The following is a 26,646-nucleotide window of genomic DNA, read 5'->3' as shown; positions in this document are numbered from 1 at the left end:
TCTTTTTTATCAGCCAGCTAAATTAGACGTGGTTGGTTCCACGGAACCGCCGATTCCGGTTCCTAAAAAAGGTGGAACCGCCGATTTCGGGCCGATTCCGGTTCCGGTTCGGAACCGCCTGTTCCTAGGCCCAATAACTCTTTTTCCCAAGCCTCCTTCTTTTTTTTTTTTTTAAAAGCCGAGTTGGAACCCGCGGTTCCGGGCCGGTTCCGGTTCCGGATTGGAACCGTGGGCCGGGTCAACGGGCCGGTTCCGAGCCGATCAACGGGCTGGTTCCGGGCCCACGGTTTCATATGGCCATGTGTAAGCTAAATATTTTCGTGAAGGATATAAATATATATTTTTTGTTAATTTAATGTTGTGAATCTGAATCATGTAAAATGATTATTTTTAAAACTATATTTTGTAAACTATTTATTTTTTGGCGGAAAAAAAAGCTGTCTGTCTCGGTCGCTGGAGAACACAAACTTGGAGAGAGCCTCGAAGCCCATCCCGCAATGCAGCCTCTCCCCTTCTTCAACCTCCGTCCACCTCCGCCACTCACGGTGCCTCACTGTCACTCTCGGAGCGAGCCCGCGGCCGACGGGTCACCGACGCCGCCCAGGCAACGAAGGCCGGAGATGGTGGGTGGTCGGGGGAGACTCAGCGGACGACCCCAGAGAACGCAGTTCGACCGCAGGCGGGAGAGAGTCTCGACCCGTCCGACATCGGATGGCTCCGGCGACGAGAATGATGACCACACCGACGATGCTCCTCCTTGGCGGCTTCCCTCCGTTCAGAACCGCGCTTTCGAGGAGTACTACAGAGTTTGTCTCTCTGTTCTGCTCTTCAATTCGAGTGAAGTTGACATCTCTGAGACTTAAACAGCTGTAATGGACGTGTAGGAACAAGGGATAGTTTCAGCAGATGAGTGGGATGCTTTCATGGAGTATCTCCGGAAGCCGTTGCCGGCTACCTTCAGAATCAATTCTTGGTGCTTGTCCTATCCTCTCCCACCTGTTAATGTGAAATGGCTTTAACTATCTAGCCGCGCTTTTTGTCTACCAGTAGCTTCAACAGGGACTGTCGAACTCTTTTCTTGTAAGTTTGTAAGATGGTCTAGTTTTGAGATTTCCAGGTTATGGAATTATGCCACTCCATGCATTGGGTTAACTGTGATAGTAATTTACATATTTGACCATTCTCTTCTCTATTAGTTTAAGCATTTAGGTAGACCCGTAATGACTGACTCTCATTTAACTCTATTTGCGTCAGGTTTGAGATGGATTATTGGGTTGTGGTTAGAGGGAGTGAGATGTCTGATAGCAATTAGCTGTTCAGTGCTTCATTGTGGGCTGTCGTTTCCTTTGGTTCTTTAGGATCAAATTGAACGGTAAAAAATAATCTTTTTCGTTGTTTTGAGACATGATCTCTCCAATTTTTCTGTTTCACTTGTTTTTGCTCGAACTGGTTTCATTTATGTCAATGTGGTACGGTAATTTCTTCGCTGTGAGATTCATTATCTTTAATCAGCCTATTTTCTTTTGCAGTAGCCGATTCTGTTTTGATATCCGCTTTCAGTTGGAGAGTGAATTCTCAAATAATCTTCAGGCAGAGGTAAGCTGCGTTCACCAGAGAAAATATTTTGCCACCCTTTTGACTATATGGGCCTTTTTCCTTTTATTTTTTACTTACCTTTTTCATTTTTTCCTCCCAGTTCATTGATGGAAATGAAGTAGAGGCTGTCAGACCATTGCCTTGGTATCCTGACAATCTAGCATGGCAATCAAATTTCTGTCGAAAGCAATTGAGGAAGAACCCAAACCTTGAAAGGTAATCTGTTTTGATACTGAATTGATTAGTGATCCTGAGACTTCCCTAAACGTTAAGTGATATTTAGCAGACTTTGCATCTTTGATGCCTGTCCAGGAGTTTTAACGTGTTAGGTTTACCTTTCTCTGCTGATGGAGCTCATTGGAATTTTGAAAATCTATTCTTATAAATCAGTCTTGACATTTCATTGGTAAAGTGCTGCCTGGAGAAAATGTATCCAAATTGTAGCAGCACAAGAAGTCGAAATTCATGGTTTTCTCATAAGTATGTGCATTAAAAAAGGCCTCTTTAATATTAGACATTATCGCCTTGTGATAGCCGGCCTCTTTTTAGTTGTAAATCATTTCTAAAAGAAATAGTCAATCTAGCAATTTTTAGGCCTTCTTGAATTGAGAAACAACAAAATCACATCTTTGCCAGTGCAGGCTTCTAGAGCTTGTTAGCTTATAGCTAATAGCTTTTGGTACTGTAGCTATCTTCTGTTGTGATGTGCTCTAACTGTGATTGTTAAATGTGCTTTCCAATCGAACGCGTTCTTATTTAAATATGTTTAAGTGAGAGAGTTAATATTTTTGTCAATATATGAATAAATTCTTGAAATCCATTAAAGCCACTGCTCCAAAAGCAATTATGAGGTGCTTCCTGTAAGCCGTTTGTGGAGTGCTGTGGCTTCTATTGCATTGTGGATCTTGAGGTGCTGTGACTTTTGAACTGCTGCCGAAAACCTTATTAGTCTAGTCTTCTAAGGTTTATCTTCTTGTGTTCAATCTCTATACTGCACTCATCGTGCTTATGCTCTGTGGACGATCCATTCACCTATCTCGGCATCTTTTTTTAGAACGAAGAAAAGGCACCAGATTGCTTGGAATTTGGTGTTTTCTTAGTCTCCAAAACTCATTAGTCGTTCATTCCGACCTCCTTCATATAGAATTTGCATATCATATTTCCTTTTTCGGCCTTCTTGAGTTAAAAGTCTTGACCTTGTATATTGAAGATTATGTTTTATCTTCAGCTTTGCATTCGGTCCTGCTCTACTTTCGTTCAAGTCTTTTTGGTCACCAAAATGCAATATGTTCTCTTTCTCTAGCTAAAGTACTCAATCTGGAATTATCACCTGCATCTGTCATGATTACAAGTTCAGTTACTTATCTCCATATTATGAGTGGAATCAAAATATTGCGATAAGAAGGTCAGTCGTAGTTCTCTCTGACAAATTTCAGGTTTCATGAGTTTTTAAAGCTAGAAAATGAAATTGGAAACATCACTCGACAGGAGGCAGTTAGCATGGTAAGTTTTCACAAGCCTTCCAGTTTTTGTCGGTCTTGGTTATTGTTCTTAGCCTTTCTTGTTTTTTATTTTGCTGGCTTTTGTTGTGATCTTCAATTGTAAAGTTTTGCATTCACTCCTGGTTCATGGTCTCTTCTTTCTGCAGGTACCTCCTCTTTTACTGGATTTATCTCCGGAGCATTTCGTACTTGATAGTGAGCTATCTACCAAGCATAGATAGATTTCATACTTCCTCTATCCCCTGGCTTTTCTTCTGGATATTAAGATAGGTATTGAAAAAAGAAAACTGAAAACCATAAAGCCCAATCAGACTGCACCGAACTCAATTGATGATTTGGGTTTGTTTGGTTTATAAGTTTGGTTTGGGCTAGAGAATAATTTGAACAGGATGTTAATTTGGCTCTGACTTGCTGTTTTACAAATCCAATAAGCCTAAACAAACTGACAACCTTGTGAATTGATTAACTCAATTAATATATAAAGATCAATGGGCAATACAACTATGCAGTCTCTCACACTTTAAGACTAAAGATTTTTTTAAACCTCATTTTGAATTCAAATTGCATCGCGCACTTCTTCCCTTGTTACACCACCGAGAGAGCCTAAGACAAAATCTAGTACTTTTTATGCTTTCGTTGTTTTAGCCATGTAAATTGCTCTTCATGCTATATTGTTTATTCTTTTTATGTCATTGCTTCACAGTTTATAGATTCTTCATTTGTAAATCTTGTAGTGCTTTCTTTTTTATGGATAGGAAGCATTTGTAAATATACAAGGACTGTCTAAAGAGCTTCTACATGGTCCCTAAACATTCATCCTGAATGGGAGGTTTTGAAAGGGAAATTGAAGTATTTTCTTCTTTGGGAGAAGAAGCATATGTAAAACACAAAGATGAAATGTTAAAAGCGAAATGTACTTTGTTACCCCCAAAAGAAAGTATATCAAAATATAAAATTATTCTCAAGCATTTTGATAATGTGCCAAATCCGAGCTCTTTCTGATAACTTCTTTTAATTATATGCAGTGTGTGCTGCACCTGGCTCAAAAACTTATCAAATGCTTGAAATTATGAATCAGTCTGTCAATTCAAGATTGCTACCTGAGGGGCTGGTAGGCTTCCTTACGACATGGTGTCTTACCCTCTCTTAGAACCTGGTAGTCTGCAGTCATTTCTGTTCTCGTCTGTGCTGAACTGCATGCTGATAGCTTAAAATCTCACAGACTTGATTTTAATGTTGTCTGTGTTCTTTTTGTTAGATAGTGGCAAATGATGTTGGTTTCAAAAGATCTGATGTTCTTATTCACAAAATGAAAAGAATGTGCACTGCCAACTTAATGGTCACAAACCATGAAGCTCAAAATTTCCCAGGCTGCCTTACAAGCACAAGTCATTCTAATGCTTCTGAAAAGGGTAGCCTATCGGAGTGGGAAATCAGTCAAACCTTATTTGATCGTGTCCTATGTGATGTGCCATGCAGTGGAGATGGTACACTTAGGAAAGCTCCAAATATTTGGTGGAGATGGTATGTATGTTGGGGCTTCAAGTACCTTAGTGCTCCGTCCCTTAGTTTCTTACAGCTTGTTAAAATCTTTTTCTGTGGTCCTGCAGGAAGGCAGGAATTGCCAATGGACTTCATGGCCTACAAGTGCAGATAGCCATGCGAGGTACATGCTATAGGAACTTGATGTTTTAATGCCATTCTTTCCTTCCGTTAAGTTTCTTAGTTAATTGTATTTTATAATGTTGTTCAATGTTCTTAGCGATCCTGAGATTTTTCTTTACTCTTTGAGGTTTCTATTGGATTCTTTCACTGTCATTCATCTCCAGGGAACTTTCTGTTTCTCATGTAGGCGTCTGTTAAATATTTCATCCAGAAGTTGAAATTCCTTCCGAAATAATTAGTGAAAGGTCTATGCAAGATTGTCTTTTGTACATAGTGTTGGATCCGCTTTAATTCTAGAGCAAAACATAATAGATATCTTTGATTTTCCGGCTTTATTGCGGTTTTTATGGTCTTGTTTCTTTACTGACACGTTCTTCTTTGACAAGTTTCCTGGATTTTATAATTCTTTTGTCCTCATAGATGCCCAATCCCGTCATTTTTACTCACATTGGTCGTGCCAGGAATATCATTACTTAAAGTCGATGGCCGTATGGTCTACTCAACCTGCTCCATGAATCCGGTTGAGAATGAGGCGGTGGTTGCGGAGGTAGTGTCTCACTTCTGGGAAAGAGCCATATTCTCAAAACCAAAGATCTTTCTCGATGACACCCTTTATATTTACTCATTATTCTGTTTTTGGTATTACCATTTCTATATTCAAATGTCTGGTTTTCTTGTGTTATAATTATCAACTGTGGTAATACTTACGCAGAACTTTCTCTCAAGTAGTTCTTCAACTACAATTGAGGGAAACACCTTGGTGTGCTTGGACTCAAATTATATTGTTTCTACTAAATTACTTGACCATAACCTCTTCAGTGGCTGATAAGGTTAGGTTCATCCATCTTAAAGTGGCATTGGCTAGGAGGGTTACTTGTCTAAGTAAACATAATGGCTTTCCCAGAAAAAATATGGTATACTACGTGAAAGGTCATTCATAGATTATATGTATTCTCTCATGGCCATAAATGAACTTGGAAACAGTGACTTAGTGGATTTAAGCTAGAAGTCCATGTGTATAAGGGCTTCACACTGCCCGAACTCGTGATAGTAGCTACTTCTACTTAGAAACTTGAAATCCAACTTTATGCTTAAGCAAAGTGTGTAAGCAGTCAGGAAGCTGTAATTGCAAGTTTAACTAAGTGAAGGATGGACATAAATTGTACAATAGCATAGGAAACTATTTTTCAGGTGTCATTGTAATTGACTAACATTGCCCAACTTTGAAGTTAAACTACCCTGTATGCTTCCTTTTATGAAGCATGACTTTTCGTAATATGTGAAGGTTCCTTGCATGTACTAACTTCCAGTTTTCATATGGAAAGCCGTAACATGGCAGAGATGCCCTTGAAGTTGGGGACGTGCTGTGCTGTACCTATCATTATGTGGGATCCAGTTTTTGACTATTTTATAGATGATCCATCATCTTCCTGTTCCACCTAACACTAGGCAGAATGGTTGCTTTTCTGCTTATTAATGGAGGAACGTTACTAGCTCTTCGGCCTCATCAAATTATTTATTCCTGATTGTGCTATCTTGCAACATGTGCTTTTTTGCTTTCCCTATTTTTCACGCTCTGCTTTATGGGTTGTCTTTTCATGTTGCTGGTATTTGTGTAACCACTTTTACTTCCACAAGGTGCAATCTTACTTTTGTCTCCTTTTGAAGATCCTAAGAAGGTGTGGTGACTCAGTTGAACTTGTTGACGTTTCCAGTGAGCTCCCCCAGCTTGTTCGCCGCCCTGGCCTTCGAAAATGGAAGGTTAGGTTTTGCAATCGGACTTAATTGTTTGCATTCTTTAGTTGAAAAATCTGCATTTTGACTGCATCACTTTGTTTGTCTCAAAAGATCTCTGGTGGTTTATTAATGTTAAACATGCCATACAAGCTTGAATTTTCACATCCAAGGTGATCAGTAGATAAGATTTCTAGTTCAGATCTTTTGACAGTTGACAATTGTGAAAATTTGCTATTATCTTAATTCTTGATTATGTAGGGCAGATATTGGATGTGCATTTATCATCGGCTGTTAATGAAGAATGTTTATGTCTTTAACAGGATTTATATTGCATCCAGTTAAGCATAAGAGAGTATAATTGCCTGCTTACAATCTTTTTAGCAGAAGAAGCTTTGGTCGGGTATCACTGCATGGAATCACTATTAATATTGAAGTAGTTCCTGCCACAATCCGCTGTTTTTTCCAGCGTGTTGGAACCTAGCTGGAATTTAGAATTGATTCAACCAACAGGAGAGATTATTCTCAAAAGTGTAACAGAAACCATTGGGAAGGAAGGATCTTTACTTTGAATTGACGTGATCTCTAACTTGGATGAAGTGCAGAGAAAGGGTTATTTATGTGTTGTTTGAATTCTTCACTGTAATTTTTATCCCACTCCAACTAAAAGAAATTTTGTGAACTAGGTAATGCACTAGGAAATCTTAGTGTAGCTTTAGGCTATAACATCCGATAATGTCCACTTATCTAAAAAATAAAAGTTATTGTAATAGTGCAGTTACAGGAGGAAGTTTTTTCACTTCCATAGATTTTCATATATTTTGCTTTGGATTGCAGGTACGTGACAAGTTTTCTTGGTTTTGTTCCTTCCTTGATGTTCCTGAAGCTCGCAGGGGTGGAGTTGCTTCCAGTATGTTTCCTTCTGGTAAAACACATACGGATGAGGCAATTGGACGAGAGTTTAGTGACAATAAAAATTCTGAAAATGGGTTTTGGCTGGTGGAGAATCGCCTCACCACTGATACTGAAATTTCTGATTTTCCTTTGGAACGCTGTATGAGAATAATGCCTCATGATCAGAATGGGGGTGCCTTCTTCATTGCTGTGTTCCGAAAACTTGCTGCCTCACCAGGTAATTGTAGTATATTAAAGAAATATATTAATTCTTGTTTTTGAGGCCATTCAGACATCTTCAACGGGCTTTCAAAGCTTATAGCTTACCCTTGTTAGCTGATCTGTTTGTTGATACTGCTGAATATGAACCTCATGACATTTGCATATCGTCTGGGCATTAACAACAGCAAAGGTTTGTCTAGCAAGTCCTGCGAAGGGTGACGTGTGTGGTTCTGAAAATTCATGGAGTATTTAACATCATCAATCAACTGTTTTATGCAATTTTTTTGTAATAGCGGTTCTTAATCTGATGAAACATAGTCTCTTTTTTGTTTGTTGTGTACTTGTGAGATAGTTCAAATTAGCATTACAGAATCACATCAGTTGTTTTTAAGAAGAACTAAGTGTTTCTTTGATGTACCTTTTAAGCTTGCTTGTTTTCTGCAGCCATACATGTAGAACCAACAAGTTCACAAGGAACACTATTCACTGAAAACACCGGGAAGCTAAAAAAATTTCCATATCAGGTCCTTCAAGAGAGTTTGCAACTTGGAGTATTTCCGAAATCAGTTTTGGAGACTGATTTCACTGATGGCCCTGATAAGTCTTCTCTCAAGTCTGGCCATTGTAATACTTGCATGGAGCAGAACCCTCCAAAGATCAAGGCTTCTAATGACCAAGAAAAAGCAGAAGATAAAAGAATGTTCCAGAACCAAAGCAAGTGGAATGGAGTTGATCCGATTGTTTTCTTAAAAGATGAAGTCGTTATCAACAGTATCAGGACATTTTATGGTATTGATGAGTCATTCACATTGAGTGGCCACCTTGTGACAAGAAATGCGGAGTCTGACCTTGTGAAGAGAATCTACTATGTTTCTAAGTCGGTCAAGGATCTCCTGGAATTGAATTTTCAAATCAGGCAGCAACTCAAGATAACTTATGTAGGGCAGAAGATGTTTGTAAGTTTCTACTTCATATTCTTCGTCTATTCCTTAATCTGTCTGCAGGTTTTGCTTATATCATGTGAAAACAGGTCATTTTAGGTGGTTTTATAGCTTGATACATGATGGTCACCTTAAGGGGTCTACTTCCCAGATAAAAAAAGGGGTCTACTCCAGATAAAACTCATCTTATTACTTCTAAAAACTGTTCTAAACCTAATGCAATGAATCCATCGAGTAATAAGTGTATCTGGCTGGGTTTCTGCTCTCTTATTTCCATTGGAACGTGGAAATTGACATAGAGAACATGTTTCTTGGGAATTTCAAAACCTTTTTAATGGAAAAGCATGCAACATTCACTTCTACTGGCTTGATATTGGAATGCATCTGAAACCCGTTTTCCATGTTTTCATTATGATCGTAAGAGACCAAAATGAATAGGGATCTTATAACTTATATAACCAAGCCTCTAGTTATCTGTATGATCCCACTTCCTCTTCATGCTGTGCTTTTCTACTTTTGCTGTACAGACTGAGACCAAAATTACACATTAAAGCCCTGTGCTTACCCTCCGTCTCTCTCGCTTGCCCATATGTGGGCATGCGCATACGTTTCTTTTCCCCTTTGGGTTCAAACCTTAACTACTTTTGAGGTTTGTTGACCTCATGGTTTCTTTGGAGAAAAATTCATCTCAACTATGGCTTCTTAGTGATGATAGGAGGCTCCCTGCAAAAGTATCTACTTCAGCTCTCTCCAACTCCCCTGTGACAACTTTCAGCAGAACTAAGAAAGTGGAAATCAGAATTTAGTGGGATAGAAGATAATAAATTCACAAGAACATCCTACCAAATTATTTACATCTATTGACGCTTAAGCAAATTATTTACATCTATTGACGCTTAAGTTTCACATTTTATCATTTTCATTTTCGAATAGAATGTCCATGATTCAGGTACCAAATAGTTTGGAGGAAAGCAGAAATTGAAGACTTATTTAAGAAAAGTTCTCGATTTTCATTTTGCACTTGATCAGATGGAACCTTTCTGTTTCCTTTTTGTTCCAGTGTTATGGTTGATGTTGAGTTAGCAGATGTCTCTTCTTGAAATATGATTTGCATATGTGCTTGGTGTCATGCAATATTGCCGTTGGTTGTCTCTTCTGAATCTGTACTTGTGCGTCAAGGTACCTGCTTGGCAAAAAACAGAAGAAAAACTAGGTACCTGTATTTCCAGAAACATCAAACTCATTTTTTCTTTAAAACTACAGGAGAGAAAGAAGTCAAAAGAAGATCCTTCTGCTTCGTGCATATTCCGGATATCTTCTGAAGGATTGCCCATTCTTCTCCCACACATCACCAAACAAATCCTGCATGCTTCGCCCACAGACTTCGGGCATCTTTTGCTCTATAAGAGCAGGAAATTCACAAATTTCGTCAATGTTGAGTTTGGGAAGAAGGCATCACAGCTAAAGCCGGGTTGCTGTGTGGTCGTCCTGAACAAAGGTCGGTAGATTCAATTTACAATTCTTGCTTTAGTATTTGAAATGTCCATATATGGTATTTGAATGTTCCTTTTTGTGCAGATGGTGAATCGCCATTCAGCGACACTTGGGTGGATGAATCCCTGGTGGCAATTTTATGCTGGAAGGGTAAGGTCTGTTTGAATGTGATGGCCAGTGACGATGACTGCCAGGAACTACTACAAAGGCTTCGACTGTGTGAAGGAACTGGAAAGGAGTCTCCTCTACTAGTTAAGAAGCCCTCTGACAATTCAGATGGGGACGATGAAAAGAAAGACCTAAATATGATTGAAGATATTGGATATGCCAGAATCAGAACTGTCTGCTGACTTACTTGGAACTCATGGACTGTCTAGTCTGGTTCTGCTAATTTTTGTCCTACCTATTGATCACATAAGGTCAGTCCTTTCATTTTCTTATTTTACTTCTCTAGCCACTTGGGCCATGATTCTTTTGACCCGGACACGATTCGTCGATCATTTGCCTCCCTACAAAGGATGAATCATAACTAATCTCGTCTTTCATTCAAAATTTCTGTCTCATCAATCAGCCGCGTCATGTCTGATATGTTTTTCTGCAGCGTCTGCGCTCTGCTTCTGATGGCAGTAGCAAGAAGTATCTTTTTAGCCCCCGTTTGATAGGTAGGCATGCCCTGTTGTTACTGGAAGCCAGCAAAAAGGATAAACAAAAACAGATAGAAGGGCGTCGGTTTGCCGCTTGGATTTCCTGTCGACAGCTTCAGCAAATTGTTAGTATTATGGGCTTCAGAGCCGGCAAATCGAAAGTGATCATTCCGTTTTCTCGACACGGTGCTTCAGAAAGAGTTTGAGAGGGAAAAGTTTCAAAATTGTGTTAAGTAGTATTTTCGAAATCCCTTCCTTTCCTCAATAACGGAAGACTCCACTGAAGAGAGCAAATGAACACACGTTAGGATTCGATTCTTAAAGAGTCGGTTGAACACATGTAACATTATGCAGAACACGTAACATAAGCAATTTTTTTCCGGTCAGAATATAATAAGCTATTTAACTGGTGAAACACCGGAAGGAAGAGCCTTGGGATTTTTCAAAAATTGCAGGAAATTTTTAAAAAAATAAGGAGACTTGGTGACAGGTTTTTTTTTTTTTTTTAAAGTTGGTCGGGAGTTGGTGACAGTTTAAATATGAAAAAACCAACTATCAGACGACACATTTATATTTGGTAACGGGCAGAATTCCCAAAACAATGAAAAAAGCTCCCACTTTTGTTTCCAAAAGTTTTGAGATGCCCGGTTTCTAGTTGGTCGACCGACAGGAAGACGTCCTACTCAAGAATTGAAAGTTACTTATTCAAATTCATAAATTATATGCAAATTGCTCTGAGTTAGAACTATTTGAATGAGCGAAAAACCCGGACCCGACAAGTTTATGAGGCTTGCGAGGTGATTTCACGAGTTTTTAGTTTCTTGGGCCTCTATATCCTCGTCCTTAAAATTTTGAGAGCAAATATTAAAACGGTAAATGAACAATGAGAATTTCAAATTTTTTAGGGCCAAAACAACCATTTAATACTTTGTGCGTGTGTATTGATATTGATTTAGAATTTAAGGGGTGGTGAGATGCATCGATGACATTGCCTCCCTCCATGAGAAACTTGAACAGAAGAAGATACGAGGAATTGTCTTTGATTGCTATGCACGACGTAGCATCTACCATTGTGTATAATGAAGATCGATGATGTGAAACCCAATTTGACAACTCACCTGCTCTTCCTCTAAATGTGAGTTGCCCCAACATTTTGAGAACGGGATTAATTACATTATCAACTATCACGGATCACGTTACCTGATGATTTTGACATACATTCGCCGACATCATCTTAGAAATGTAATTAATGCCATCGCTCTTGTAACACGAGTTAAATGCCAAACAAACATTCGTCATGTGGGATAGAGATCTTCTTAATTTGTCTGATAGATTAGCGCAGCTAATCCCGAACTTAATCGCAATCCACCAATCTTTCTTCAAATTAAAAAAACAAAAACAAAAACAAAATTAATCACAAATAAGAGAGGCAACACTAGCATTCGAAGAGGTGGTTAGTAATAAGACGACCCATGGTGTCATCGCCAATGGACACCAAGGACAAATTCAACATCGAGGTTTTCAAATGAATGGGGTGGACGGAGGGAGGGAGGAAGGGGAATAAAGAAAAGAGAAGGAAAAACAAACTTAGAAAGGTCAATTTAAGTCGGACTATTTATGACCCGACCCAACCCATCCGTTTGACGGGTCTAATTATCTAGTTACTACATCAAAAAATTCACGGAAAGGGCCAAAATGGCAGATTGCATGAAACATCACTATTGAAGACAAAAATCATTCAATGAATATGCACCCCAGTTAGGTCTATTGGTTCTGTGACCTCACGAAACACACCATTACAATCAGCAGTATAACCCCACCACTCTTCTAGCATGTTGATATACAGCGAATATAAAAGCACACGACACATCTAAGGAAAAATTTGCTAGAGCATAATAGGAGAATCAGGCCGAAAGTATCATCATGATCATCCACAACACATTTTGTTCTTGGCTGGGATTTCTTGGGCAGGACCGGGGATGATGATCTTTTTGCCAGCCAAAGATGCAGGATTGCCATTGGTTGGGCTCTCCCCAGCAACTAGGCTCTTCTTGTTGAGGATGTTGAATATCTCGGTCAAGACAGTCAAGAATGCGCTTTCGACGTTGGTAGCATCCAATGCAGAGGTCTCCAAGAAGAAGAGCCCTTCCTTCTGGGCAAATTCTTTGGCATCCTCAGTAGGCACTGCACGCTGGTTCTCGAGATCGGTTTTGTTACCGATCAGAATGATGACGATGTTCTTGTCAGCATGGCTACGCAGCTCATCCAACCAGCGAGGTATGTGATCAAAGCTCTGCCGTCTGGTAATGTCATAAACAAGCATTGCCCCCACCGCACCCCTATAATATGCACTCGTAACAGCTCTGTATCTGCTCATCACCCCCAAAAGAAAGATTTGATCAGCAGAAAGATATTTTCGCTTTAGTGCACAAAATTAACAGTGTGAATAAGTTATCACGAGCCAGCTCTCATAGAGTACTGCCAAAATAAATAAATAAAAAAAGAGAGAGGGTCTGTTCACTAGCTCCAATGGCTATTACAATTATGAAACAAAGAAATTCCATATTTCATTTTTACTCGGTCCTTGAGTCATGATAGTTGGGGAAGGCATTGGGTGATTTGAAGCTTGATAACCTTGTTTGGAGCTGACTTGACCTTTAGTAATCTGAGTACCATTGGCACAAGTGTTAAAAACACAATGATAGGAGAGTCTTTATGTAACGCATACGTGTCGCGTCACAGTCAAATAGCATCACAAACTCAGTCAAGTATCCTCCTTTTCAGATGTATGTGAATCACATAATAATATAAGCTATGGAGTAAATTTTTAGTCCACCAAATGAAACAGCATCTCAAGCTGACTCATGCAGAAATATCAGAGAACTAATTCATCTATTTCTTCGACCGAAGAGAACCACACAAATTTTCTGTGTTCTACCATATGCACTAGCATATCTTCAGAATTGCATCTTCTGCCATCAAAATTGTAATCAAAAGACTCTGCTTTACTCTAGCTATAAATGAACATAATATCACATTTACTGTGTTTGTTTGCCCTTCCAGCTATTTATTAGCACTATACACTGTCATCTTTTAACAAAAAAAGTGATATCATACTCCAATTGGACATTAAAGAAGCCTAGACAAAATTAAATAATCTTACTATGGTTGGATAGAGAAACTCATCCGAACGGCCACACCCTGTCATCCACTCTTGACACAAGCCGCTGTGGATATGTATCTTTCTTTAACATATATGCCTAAGTCTACCACTTCTAGAATTTCTTCGCACTGAGGTGTTTAAAGCACATTTCTGGAAACTTACAAAATGACCACACCACCAGTCAAGATATTTGGAAGATTCCACTCATGAACTAAGAACACCAGCTTTAACCTGGCCATAGATTATGCTTTACTTCTTGAAATTGTTCAACACTATGATGTATATAGGACAAACAATTTGATCCAGCAATTGCTTTACTTCCCGGAACTTGAACCACAATTGCATCATCAGAAAGCAACCGAACCCATCGGATAAATGCGAGCCATCAAACACAAGATTCTCAAGCCTAAACCACGCGCATTTCCCTCCCAGATCTCATTCAAATCAAGATCGAGCAACTACAAACAAACCCACGAGGGCATCGAGTGAAGGGAAGCGAGCGGGGGAAGAGGGAGGAAAGAATCACCGTTCTTGGCCAGCGGTGTCCCAGATCTGGGCCTTGACGCTCTTGTGCTGGATGACGAGCGTCCGGGTCTGGAACTCGACGCCGATGGTGGCCTTGGAGTCCAAGCTGAACTCGTTCCGGGCGAAGCGAGAGAGTATCTGGGACTTGCCGACGGCGGAGTCACCGATCAGGACCACCTTGAAGACGTAGTCGATCTTCTGGCTGGCATCCCCGTAGCCTCCCCCGCTCGCCATTGACGACGACGACGACGACGACGACCGACACTCGGGCTCGCGTTCTTTCTCTCTCTCTCTATGTCACTCTCTGTTTCTCTCTATATAAGTTGTCACTGTGGAGATCTTCGAGGCTAGAGAGAGAGAGAGACAGAGACAGAGACAGAGACGAGCGTTGTTAATGGGCAAGCGGAAGAGCGAGAGCAGCTTTTTGGTGAGAGGTTGAAGATGATTAGACTTAAATGACCCGCTAACTGCGGGTTGGCCGACTCCTTTTCTTTTCTCTCTTTTTCCATGAGAACTAACTGAGAATTTCCGAGGAGCGAGCAAAAAGAATCTATCGGATCAGGAATTATTCGGATCGGATCGGATCGGATCAGATAGAGCGCCTGTTCGTTTCTCGATTCGCTCACCCGAATTGAATCGGTTATACTTTTTTTTTTAATAATTATGAGTACTTCTATATGTTCAAAATCAAGAACATGCGATCGATGTCACCGACCGCTTGAGAACTCGACCGAACCGGTCGGTCTAGTTCCAAGCATCTTTCGCCCGCTCTCTGATTTCGAAACCTGAGAACCAATCAAGTCTCGATTTCAAGGTGAAATCGGATCATGACCCAATGACTTCGTAATTTCGACAAATACATTGTTATTGATATTGTTATTCTCTCGTTAGATATATTTGTTATTTTTCTTCGTTACATACTGCTGGGCATGAATATGATGTGTGGGCAAGAAGTTGATTTTTTCTACTTCTTAAGAGAAGTAATTTTTTTTTTACTTCTTCAAGTGGGTATAAAATTATTTTTAAAGAAAAAAAATACTCTAAAAATAGAAAAATAAAATTACGTAATTAAATAAATTTATACTTCAAAAATTGGTGTTTGCCACTTCTTTTCTTTTGTTGATTTGTTTATTTTTAAGCAGTGGGGTTGGTGTTTTTAACAGAGGAGATTAACAGAGGATGGTGGCATGGGGATGCGCGCGTGGGGAAATTCTGCGCGTGTCTCGGGAAGCTGCCCGCTCGATTGGGGGCTTTTGTGGCTGTCTGTTTTCGATGTTGTCGGAAGGCTTTGGGGTGTGCTTATATTGCAATTTTCAAAGTTATCGCTCCACAAAAATAAAGAGAGTAAAAAATATAAAATAAAGAGCGATGAGTATTTATTTTGTAAAAGAGAGAAAAGATATGAAAGGTTGTTGAACTTTTTCAAATTGTCAGTCCTTAAATTTTTTTTTATATAAAATTGAGCCTTTAAATTATATCAACATAAGGACATTTCAAGTGCAAATATTTATGTACGACGCTTACTTTGGTGTTAATATTTTTTTCGTTCACTTAAGTATCAAATCGGAGAAAAAAACGATAATTTTAGTGTCAACGGCGAAAAATTCCTGCAACCTCACCGGAGTTGATACTTAAATAATCATTTAAAAAAATTGATACCTAAGTGATCCAAACACTATCACTTTAATGCTAGATTGGAGAAAAAAATGAATATTTTAATACCAACGGCAAGAAATTCCGGCGACCTAATTGAAGTTGACACTTAGATAATCATTTTTTAGAAAAAATTGGTTCTTAAGTGGTCTAAAAAAAATATTGACACCAAAGTGAGCGTCATACACAAATATTAGTACTTGAGGTGTCATTTTGTTAAATTATATCTATATTTTGGTTCGAGTTAGTCCTTCCATTTGACATTCTTTTTTATATCATCAACCTCATGCACTGATGCCCTTTTGGGCTCTGAGATTTGGTTGTCTTTTGTCAAGAAGCAGAGCATTTTTTCGGGTAAGTCCTCCCTCTGTATGTAAGATATTTACTTAAGTGCGTGAGAGACGAATCAAGTTGTTTTTTTTTCATCAGAATTGAGAAAAGATATTAAAAAATTATCGGTCCGGGAGGGCGGTTCATTGGTCCAGTTCTCCCCTAGAACCAGGAATCGGACCACCAAGACACCGGTTTCACGTTGAAGAACCACAGACCGGATTGGTAACTTGTAGAACCCGACCAAACCCCTTGATTCAATTTGATCGGGGCAGTTCCCGATCCGGTTGGTCCATCTTGCAAACTCCTGGACACAATTCTTCATGTCCAAAAAACCGTTATGTCTGAAAAATTCCAACCTTTCAAAGATCGTAAGAAATTAATATAAAAATTCAAAAATTTAAAAAAATAATAAAAAATAATAGCAACTCCTATGTGAATAGTTGCACTATTTCGGTAGGACACAAAAGTTAATTTATTATTAGCAATTTAAAAATAACATAAACAATTATTGATTAGTGATAATTTTGATCTACAATTGCGCAAGCGTACAAAGTGTTAAGTGCGCCTAATTATTGTGCACTCACATGCAAGTATAGTGGGGTGTAGCCCCACTTGTCCAGTTCTTCATTTGAAAGATCATAACAGCCTTTTGCGAATGGACATGCTTCTTGTGCATGGTATTCCAAATTTAGCTCCACCAAGGAATCTCAAATTAGCAAATGTCCCCGACAAATTAAAGAATTATGTGATTGAGACAAGGAGGGATGCGCATCAATATCCAAATTAGATACTTTCGTAACTTGTGTTCATTATTAAATTTAGCTCAATTGACTCTTGTGGCCAAAAGAAACATGATAGCAAAGAAAATAAAAAAAAAAAGAAAGAAAGCTTTTGACTGGCTTTTGATATGCCAAGTCTTTGGCTTTTTCTTGAGAAGCCTTGTGGCCGTATTTACGTGCGATTTTTGGCCTAAATTCATATTAGAAAAGATTGAATTCAAGTAGCTGGATGAAGTTAGTAAATTATTTGAATATTACAAAGTCTGGTTTCACGGTCCAATAGATTAGATTTCTTTTGGATTAACGTGTTCAAGTCTCCGTGCTCGCAAGAGGCCAACGAGCCTCGAGACCGTCAATCTGCAAGGTTCGAGCTTGCCCGTGACCACCGTGGCGGGTCGTGTTAGAGGAAGAAAGGAAAGAAAAAAAGTAAAAAAATTAAAAATTTGCTTTACAATTCAATTTTTTTTTGCCTGAGATAAAATTATGAGATCGAAATTATTTTTCAACTGAGATCCAAGCACTAGAAAATATTTCCGATCATATATCACCAAACAAAGGAAAACTAACCATTTCTTTGAAAAATGATTTTCTAAAAAGTGTCTTCCTTTAGCACGAAGTTTTTCCCCCAAACAAATGCACCCTTAATTGTCTTTACTTTCCTGCAATACACATCATGGGCAATGATTGTTCTCGATATTCGTACCTTTAAATTTTTTGTCATTCAATTTCCTGCCCAAAATCAACAAAGGACCCTTCACGACATTTGTTGATTTATATCGGTCCATCGATATTGTTAACGTTATTATATCAATTTGGTGAAACATCTTTTTCATATTTGAAAGGTCTTCCGCAATTTTGGTAAAACATCTCTTTCTGGCACCCCTGCAGGGACACATTTGGTTCATTCGAGGAGATTACGAAGGCAAAAATCTGAAATCAACAAGAGTCCAATAATGCTAACCGCCACAACAATAGTAGTGTCCCGAACCACTGACAAGGTTGTTGCACATCCTGAATCTTCAATTGCCCGGAGAGTAGCGGAAAGAAATCGACCGCAGTAATTGATATTATAAGGCATCTTATTGAAGAGCAGATAAGAGATGTTGCTCCAAATTCTAACATTAGTCTCAACCACAAGAAGATTGCTCGAAAAACAAACAAAATGATATATGGCTAATTACATTGTAAGTCACATGTCGAATGTCATTAGGCCAATAATTGTTAATGCTATGAAAGATGCTTTGTCGAGGCCAGTCTAACAGTGGGTCAGACTAGTCAACTCCCAATAAGGATTATGCAGAAGCCTGAGTCCTCCAATGAAAACCAAAACAATGGAGACAAGTAGTTAGACCAATGAATGTTGAACAAAATAACCAAACTGGTCCGGCAACTTGGTCAAACCGGACGTGGATCAGCCCAAGGAAGGATGGTTCACACGTGTCCACGACCTTCTCGAAGGGCGCCTCCTCATTTCGAAATGTTTGGTTGCCGTGCTAGATTGATCCAGACGCGTTTCTTATTTTAACGTGTCTATACCCGCACCTTCTACACCATCGATTCCTTTCAAATAATTTTTCTTTTTTTTTTCTGAAGGGAGGAAAATATCAGAAAGTCTTACGGAAGATTCCTGCTCCAGCTTTTCGATTACCGTATTGGATTTGAGATGTTGAACGTGAGCGGTGTCCGTACATGTTTAAGTCAAAGATGGTTGTTTTTCCTGCGATCTCCCCCTTGAATGGTTGTTACCTGTCCCGTCTCCTGCTTAACTGGGTCGACCCGGAGTCAACTGACTTCTGAGTTTCATAGGAAATCACTTGGAAGTTTCTCTCCTTGGTCGCCTAGATTACGCTCAATTTCTTCATCCACCGAGACGGAAGACAAGGAACACTTGCTTGCTGTCCGAGAGAGAGTCTCGAGAGAGAGAGAGAGATGCAGCCCGAACTGTACGAGGCTGAAATGATGCAGCCCGAACAGCCCGAACTGTACGAGGCTGCAATGATGGGAGACTTCGATTCACTGATGGAACTGTTGGATAACAATCCCTCCGACTACATCTTGAACCAGAAGACGCCGATGGACAACAACGTTCTCCACATCGCGGCGCGGCACAGGCAGGCGAGCTTCGTCGAGCAGCTCATCTACCGGCACCCCTCGGGAGGCTCTCTCCTCTGGCAGGAGGACTACAAAGGTCACACTCCGCTGCATACTGCAGCGAGGGTCGGGTGCGTCGACATAGTTCGAGTCGTGATTGACTATCTGAGGAGTTCGCCGCCCGGCGACATCGAGGGAGGTGGGCTGGTCGATCTTCTTCGGAAGGCGAACGCCGACAAGGAAACCGCGCTGCACCAGGCAGTGAGGAACGGCCATTCCTCGGCGGTGAAGTTGCTGGTCGAAGCAGATCCGACACTGTGCGACGTGTCCAACAATGATGATGAGTCCCCGCTCTATCTCGCTGCCGCGCAGGGGTTTCTTGATATTGCCGAACTCATATTAGACGCTTCTCCACTGCCGTCGCCATCGTCATCATCCTCTGGCAAAGGCCCCAAAGGCATGACAGCATTGCACGCAGCCATCTGCTACACTCCGCAAGGTATGCGCGCCTGTATCTGATTCACAATTCAGTTGCGTCCAATCTTTCTAGCTTTGTGTTTTCCTTGTTCCGACGGGGCTTGCACAGGCCCCGCCACGCGTGTGTGTGTGTATATATATATATATATATATATATATATATATATATATATATATATATATATATCTTTTTGTTAAAATTTAAACTTATTTTTCCAATTTATTTTAAATGAAAAATGTGTAATTTAAAAAAATTAGTTAATTTTGCTTTTTAAAAATAATTTAAATAAAATTTGTATTAATAATCAAATTTGAACCAAATCGATGTCATCTTAGCCATGTTATTACCACGTAGGAGAGAGAAAAATTTACAAAAACGTCATCATTTTTCATTTGTCCAAATGGATGGAGTGGACAGAAGCACTCGTTTGCATCAATTTGATAAATTTTAGGATTTGATTACACTTTTTACAAGTTTTAGAAATACTTTCACTTTTGTGATAAGTTTGAAGACCTCTATTGGACATATCCTTTTTTAAACTTTAGCTTTTTATTTTTATTTTTTAAAACTAATTAAGTTTGTATTTTTTTTTTATTTTTCAATATTTTTTTTTTCAATTTTTAGCTTTTTTTATTGCTAATTAGACCTCCAATGAGCCACATTAGCTTCATATATTAATAAAAAAATACCACGTCAGATTTTCAGTCAAACATATTGGAATTCACACTTAAGTGATCGTTTTTAAAAAAAAATTGGCAAATCCAGATAAAACATTTGGCACTAAAATGAGTGCCGTACACGATTTTTGGCACTTTTAGTGTTCTTTTTCTCGTGGATGTCAAGTCTTGCTCGTTTGTTTTTTTGTTGAGTCTGAGATGATTTGCTTTAGTGAAGAAAAGCATACCCGTTTATTTCCTTGGAGCAAAGTATAAGCATGAGAGGAAGAATTCATATAGTTTCTGGAATTGATTGTGAAAAATGGTGATCTCTTGCTGTGGTCTGAGCAAATGGCAATGTTGTATCTCCAGTGAGGTGTGGTTTTGCTGATGTTTTTGAGCCATTGATATGAAACATTTACAAACAGTGCATGTTTTGTTTTTGTTGCTTTGATAACTTAAAAAATTCATAGTTTTGACAACTTAAAAAATTCATAATAAGTAATAGTGGTCTAATACCTAGCAAGAGCATTATGTGGCGAGGTTACTTAAAAAAAATATTTTATGTAGTGGATTTCCTGCTATATTGAAAATTTGAAAGGATAAAGTGATGCTAATTGAATTTCACATTCAGATGAGACAAAAACTACTACTTGATATGTGGTCACCTTTGTGGAGGTACTTTAATTTGGAAATCAACCAAACAAAATTGTGGAGGAAATGACGATCGTGCTAAACTAAAAGTCGAGTTGGTTAAAGCAGATGATTCCGATGACGAAATTTGTTGTGGTCATTTCTCAAGCCAATATTGTGGCCAATATGAAAGAATGGATTGTAGACTCGGATGCTACCAGGCATTTACGTAAAAATATAATACTTTATCCTCTTACGCTCTAGTAGAGGAATGAGAAGAAATTATTTATTTTGATAATTCGCAGCTGCTCAAGTTCTTGAAAAAGAGAATGCAATTGGCATCATACGTGTCTATGAATTGTGGTTGTCAAGTAGTCATAGCTGTTTCAAAGAGACAATAGTCATTGCAAAAAATACAACTTTCAATAGTTAAAAGAGACAGGTCCGATTGAAACATGATGTGGTAAAGCAATTGTTTAAAGATGGAATTATGTCCATTGATTATGTGAAGTCATAATGGATTCGGTCGATCCTCCGACTATTCATCAAGGGGAAGGAGACTTAAGATAGTTGAAGAAAATCAGCAGTGATGGTAACCCAATCTATATGACTGGCAATCCCATGAATTAGGTTCATATGGGTAATGATAAGTCGCTTGTTGATCCGGTAATGCGCTGTTAAAATTGTCATCCCTCCTAAGATGAGAATAGTGCAAGAATGCAATGAAAAAGAGGTTGAGCTAAGCTCATAATGAATTTCATAGCGATTGTTGGTAGTGTATTTAACAGCATAATACATTTGATGGAATTACCTATACAAGTATGGAGTGGAGTTGCTCCTACAAGAATTTTTGGCTAAATCTCTAGAGTACTTAAGAATAAACTAGCACACACATTGCCTATTAGCGCAAAACCACGTTGAAAAACATTTTTTGGGGTGTAATGTAATTGATGAAAACTTTAATTCACAAAAAAATTCTTGGTTCATAAAAGTTTCAAACTTTATCAATGATTTTGTGAATTATATTTCATTCTTTCTTGCTTTGGTTCATAGCCTAACAAGCATCAATTCCAATGCATTACATTCATTGAGTCGATCCAGCATTTTCTTTTTGAAGAACCTTTTGAAATATGTGGGACATTATTGGATATTTGGAAAAATTATCCAAAAAGTTTTAAACCTATTGCACTTTTGCCAATTAGTCCTAAACCTTTTAACTTTGCCAATTCAATCTTAAACTTTTTGCATTTGTGCCAATTCAGCTCTAAACATTTTTTTTGTGCCAATTCAATCCATTCAGCCAATTTTGACTCGCCGACGCGGACATGGATGTCGGCCGATGTTGACATGGATGCCGGCAGACACTAAAGGGGAAATTTTTAATAATATTTTAAATTTTTTTAATTTTTTTTTCCTTTCTTCATTTTCTTTCTTTTTCTAGTTCATCTTCTTTCTTGGATCTTCTTCCTGGTTCATCTTCTTCCTTTGAAACTTTCCCTTTGTTCATCTTCTTCCTCCACCAAGGTCTCGCCCACCACTAGCGTCGCTGCCATTAGTTGAGCCGGTGCCACAATCGCTCGATGAGCCTTGCCCAACCATGGGGCGGCTAGGCCTCGCTAGATCTGGATGAAGCTAACCTCGCCTAGCCATGGTGTCCCACCACCGTCGTCCCGTTGTTACCAATGGGCGTGGTCGGCCTTGCCTGATGATAGCCGAGCCTCGCCATCACCCATCGGCCTCGCCTGATGACGGTTGTTTAGCGTCGGCGATGGCCAACGATGGCCAAGGATGGAGGTCGATGGTGGCCGACAATGGCCAAAGATGGAGGTCGGCGGCTATCCAAGCAAGCACAAGCGGAAGCTCAAGAAAACGTCTCAAAGAAGAAGAAGAATCGTAAATTAGAAAAAGATATAAAAAATAATAAAAATAAAAATATTAAAATATTATTAAAAATGTCTCATCAGCACAGCAGGGTCCATGTTAGCACCGACCGGCCAAAGTTGGCGGGATGTATTGAATTGACACAAATACAAAAAAGTTTTAGGACTGAACCGACATAAATGTAAAATGTTTAGGACTAAATTGGAAAAATTAAAAGGTTTAGGACTGAATTGATAAAAGTGCAATATGTTTAGGACTTTTTTGACAATTTTTCCTTGGATATTTCACCGGTTTTTGTATTAAGAAGCAATTGTTTTGTAATGGCTTTAATGGTAATTATGACCACAATCAATGCAATCAATTTGAAACAGCTCTGTATCGTTGATTTGATTTATTTCTTGATTAACTCTCATCCTTATTTGCCTATAAAGAGAATGTCGTATTATGATAAAAGCATACCAAAATAAGAGATCTTCCTTTATTTATTTCCCTTTATTATCCGGGTTTTACTATAACGTTGTTGTTTTTGTACCCTCTATTTATTCCGTGCGGAACATAGAGGAAGATCTGTTGTATCTTGGGAGGATAACCGCTAGAGCTTTACGTACCGAGTTTGTACCGTGAAGGGCAGAATTATCCTTAAGCACAATACTTGCATGCCTTAATATTTTCGTTCTTATTTTTCCATCTTCTCCTACACTCTTTTTAAACGACACGTATAAGTCCTTGTCTAATATTGGAATTGGATAGAAATTTGGGATGCTCGCTCCCCGCAAGAGGGTCACTTGGAGGAGAGACTTCAATGTGTTCATGCTCTCACCACCACCCACACCATCCTCACCGTCGGTAGCCAACATGGAACTCGACGCTGCATCGAGCTTTGTCACTAGCGACAAGCTCCACAAAGCCGTTGACCGACAAAGACAATAGTAGACGGAGTGATGTCATCCTTGATCTTAAATGAATAAAAGGACAACATTGAACATTTTCATATAGTTCAATGATTACATTGGTTATGTACCAAAAGTTAAGGGACTATATTGAACAAATCAAAAGTTTAGGGCCCAAAATGCTCATTGGGCTAAATTTCAAGGATCATTTGTGTCATTACCCATAGTTTTTTAAGTGTCATCCATTGTGCAATCTGGTACTCTTTTGTGCAATCAAGTCCTTTAAATATCTTGATTCGTACAATTTGGTCCTCTAAGTTTTATTTTATGTGATTATATCTTCTAATTTTCTTGATTTGTACAATCAAGTGCCTTGTTTACAGATGATGACTAATACTGTCAAATTATGGGTTTTTTTTTTCGTTCTATTTGTGATCTTCTCATTCGATAGCAAATTAACATCAGGTGTCATTTCAATCACATGAGCAATGCCACATTGCTAACTAATTTGACAATTTAGTTAAAGTGGTTGACAAAAGGATTTGATTGCACAAATCCAAAGAGTTAGAGGGCTTGATTGCAAAAAAAATGAAAATTAAAAGACCAGTTGCACCGATAAAAAAAAGCTACAGAACTTAGTTGAACAAAATAAAATTAGAGGATCAAACCACATGAACGTTGAAACTTAACAGGACTAAATCTGTACTTAACCCAAAGAAATTAACTTTTCGAGTTGCATGTCGAACATGATAGTTATTCCAAAGGCACAGGAAATCTGTCCTAATAGATTTTGATGGTTCTTTTGGTTATAATATGTGTGAAGGACATGATTGCTTGAGAACGATGGTGAACAAGAGACCACACATGATCAGTGAAGGAGACGACATTGGGTGGACTCCTCTTCATTATGCTGCTCACTTGGGCAAAGTTGAAGCAGTTCAAATACTACTGCGGCATGAGGTCTCTGCTGCACACCTTTTAGCCAAAGACGGTGCATCTGCTCTTCATATTGCGGCGCTTGTTGGCCATATCGATGTAATGGACGAGCTGATTAAATTCTGTCCCGACACTTGTGATTCGATAAACAGCAGAGGACAAACCGCTCTTCACTCTGCAGTATTAGGCGGACAGATAAAGGTCGTCAAGCACGTGTTGGAGACGCCGAAGCTGGAGGATCTTATAAATGCACGAGATAGAGATGGAAACACCGCTCTCCATTTGGCTGCTCTTTGCCGAGACTACGACATGATGAACATCCTAGCTCGCGATAAGAGAGTCGACATCAGAGCCACGAACAAGGAACGTTTGACAGCCCTAGGCATTTTCGACGGTCATGAAAAGGTACGTTTTCTTGAATGGTGATGCTGCTCGCACTGATTTCACTTCTGTATAGGTCCATCATATGCATCCCTCTTCGGATCTACTCGAAATAGGAGTGAGAAATATTTTCCCGAGGTCCGGGAAAAGCTGGGCCTAATCGAAAGAAATAGTCAGAATGCTTACCATGTGCTGTTCTCTAATAATGGTTTTAAGAGATCTCTTCAACCCATTCTCTCGCATCACTATTTATAGTCGATTTCCACGTTAGAGTCTTAGGCAAAACCTCGGCGTTCGGCATAAGGCGATGGCCAGTCATGAAGAATGCGCAGATAATAACCAAATTGATCTCACTTTTCTCCCTCAAGTTTATCCTTTAGATGCAGTGCTGAGTAGGTTTTTCTTTCCCATCAACACCAGTCTTTGTTAAGCCAATGTGCAGAGTTGAAGTTAAACGCCAAACTGATCTTCCACTAGAGTAAGTTCTACTAACTCAACAATTTTATCTGGGTGAAGTACACTAAAAATGCCATAAGTTGTGTACAACGCTCACTTTAGTGCCAAAACTTTCAAAATGATAAGATTTTGACATGGTGAACAACTAGTTTGGGACATCTTATACATCCACTTTCAATGATCATTTTGTATGCGGTTAATCAAATATTGCCTTCACCTATGTAAGAAAAGCCATAATTGATTGATTGGTTATATTCTGTATATTTAGGTTGGCTTTAAAGCTGCAAAAGTTCAGTACTTGTTGGAAGCATGGGTTTGTGTCAACGACATGCAAGACCGGGCTATTAAACACGTGAAGAGACTTGAGAAGCGATATGGTGAGGAAAGATCAAGCATTTCCATAACCACAGGGAATATGGCCTACCAAGAGAAGTTCGATAAACCGAATGGATGTGTGCATAACAATTGTCTGCTCATCGCAGTGTTTATTGCCACGGTCACCTTCGCAGCAGCATTCACACTGCCTGGCGGCTACTACAACAATGGGCCCGACCAAGGGACAGCGACTTTCGTGAGACAAGCGGCTTTCAAAGCCTTTGTGGTGTTTAACACCACAGCATTCTGTTTCTCGGTCCTTGCAATCTACCTCCAGTTCGATTTGTCTCCAACTGGCGAATTCGAGCCCATGGGGATGCGGCATGTGCATGTTGCTGGAGTCAGTATTTACATCGCCCTTCTGGGAATGGTCCTAGCCTTCGCTTCGGGCATGTACATTGTGTTGGCCAAAACCATTGGGTGGGGGATCATTGGTTATACTCTGGCAGGGTCAATGGCAATGATTTGCTTGATCGGTCGATTCATGAAACCGAAGGTCAGGTTTGGTTTCCAAACACGTCCTCCTGCTAGATCCATCAAGAACTTGTTGGTTGGTATGGAATCTAGTCATCGATCTTCATATACGTGCAAGTTGTGATGGGTAAGGAATGAAAACAGAGAATGTACACTAGCTGATTCCATTCTTAATCATGTTTGTCCATAATGGACAACAGTATATATCTTTTTTTTTTTTGGTCGAAAAAAACATTATATATCGTTGAAC

General features: G+C 39.2%; 3 protein-coding genes across 5 annotated transcripts; 2 read left to right on the top strand and 1 right to left on the bottom strand.

The window, feature by feature from the left end:
• Positions 1–440: 440 nt before the first annotated feature.
• LOC115739349 (RNA cytosine-C(5)-methyltransferase NSUN2-like) lies at positions 441–10,615 on the top strand. Of its 3 annotated transcripts, none has more exons than XM_048272363.1 (15): positions 441–806; positions 885–973; positions 1,533–1,596; positions 1,697–1,812; positions 3,033–3,099; positions 3,245–3,293; positions 4,124–4,209; positions 4,357–4,622; positions 4,709–4,764; positions 5,225–5,310; positions 6,432–6,524; positions 7,335–7,629; positions 8,058–8,569; positions 9,818–10,052; positions 10,133–10,615. In XM_048272363.1, exons 1-15 carry the CDS (start codon positions 498–500, stop codon positions 10,396–10,398), a joined length of 2,589 nt encoding a protein of 862 aa, XP_048128320.1. In that variant the 5' UTR covers positions 441–497; the 3' UTR covers positions 10,399–10,615. The 3 variants fall into 3 exon arrangements, with proteins under 3 accessions (XP_048128320.1, XP_030528239.1, XP_048128321.1); XM_030672379.2 differs by having other exon boundaries at positions 1,530–1,596; XM_048272364.1 differs by having other exon boundaries at positions 684–804; positions 872–973; positions 1,530–1,596.
• A 1,799-nt stretch (positions 10,616–12,414) lies between these two features.
• On the bottom strand, positions 12,415–14,799 carry LOC115739352 (ras-related protein Rab11A). Its single transcript, XM_030672387.2, has 2 exons — positions 14,382–14,799; positions 12,415–13,061 (listed from the first exon to the last, which is right to left on the bottom strand). The coding sequence occupies exons 1-2, from the start codon at positions 14,612–14,614 to the stop codon at positions 12,620–12,622; spliced, it is 675 nt and encodes a 224-aa protein (XP_030528247.1). The 5' UTR covers positions 14,615–14,799; the 3' UTR covers positions 12,415–12,619.
• Positions 14,800–19,122: 4,323 nt separating this feature from the next.
• LOC115739350 (ankyrin repeat-containing protein ITN1-like) lies at positions 19,123–26,597 on the top strand. Its single transcript, XM_030672382.2, has 3 exons — positions 19,123–19,735; positions 24,598–25,115; positions 25,816–26,597. The coding sequence occupies exons 1-3, from the start codon at positions 19,141–19,143 to the stop codon at positions 26,518–26,520; spliced, it is 1,818 nt and encodes a 605-aa protein (XP_030528242.1). The 5' UTR covers positions 19,123–19,140; the 3' UTR covers positions 26,521–26,597.
• The last annotated feature ends 49 nt before the right edge of the window (positions 26,598–26,646 follow it).

Source organism: Rhodamnia argentea, chromosome 11 (genome assembly GCF_020921035.1).
Source record: "Rhodamnia argentea isolate NSW1041297 chromosome 11, ASM2092103v1, whole genome shotgun sequence".
NCBI classification, from domain to species: domain Eukaryota; kingdom Viridiplantae; phylum Streptophyta; class Magnoliopsida; order Myrtales; family Myrtaceae; genus Rhodamnia; species Rhodamnia argentea.
This window is presented reverse-complemented; position numbering and strand designations above follow the sequence as displayed.

Bases quoted from the DNA above. Each gene is read 5' to 3' on its own strand.
- LOC115739349 (XM_030672379.2), top strand. From the start codon at position 498: ATGCAGCCTCTCCCCTTCTTCAACCTCCGTCCACCTCCGCCACTCACG. The intron at 807-884 runs GTTTGTCTCTCT...ATGGACGTGTAG, and splicing joins CTTTCGAGGAGTACTACAGA to GAACAAGGGATAGTTTCAGC. The intron at 4,623-4,708 runs GTATGTATGTTG...GTGGTCCTGCAG, and splicing joins CCAAATATTTGGTGGAGATG to GAAGGCAGGAATTGCCAATG.
- LOC115739352 (XM_030672387.2), bottom strand. From the start codon at position 14,614: ATGGCGAGCGGGGGAGGCTACGGGGATGCCAGCCAGAAGATCGACTAC. The intron at 13,062-14,381 runs GTGATTCTTTCC...GGTGATGAGCAG, and splicing joins GACACCGCTGGCCAAGAACG to ATACAGAGCTGTTACGAGTG.
- LOC115739350 (XM_030672382.2), top strand. From the start codon at position 19,141: ATGATGGGAGACTTCGATTCACTGATGGAACTGTTGGATAACAATCCC. The intron at 19,736-24,597 runs GTATGCGCGCCT...ATATGTGTGAAG, and splicing joins CATCTGCTACACTCCGCAAG to GACATGATTGCTTGAGAACG. The intron at 25,116-25,815 runs GTACGTTTTCTT...CTGTATATTTAG, and splicing joins TTTTCGACGGTCATGAAAAG to GTTGGCTTTAAAGCTGCAAA.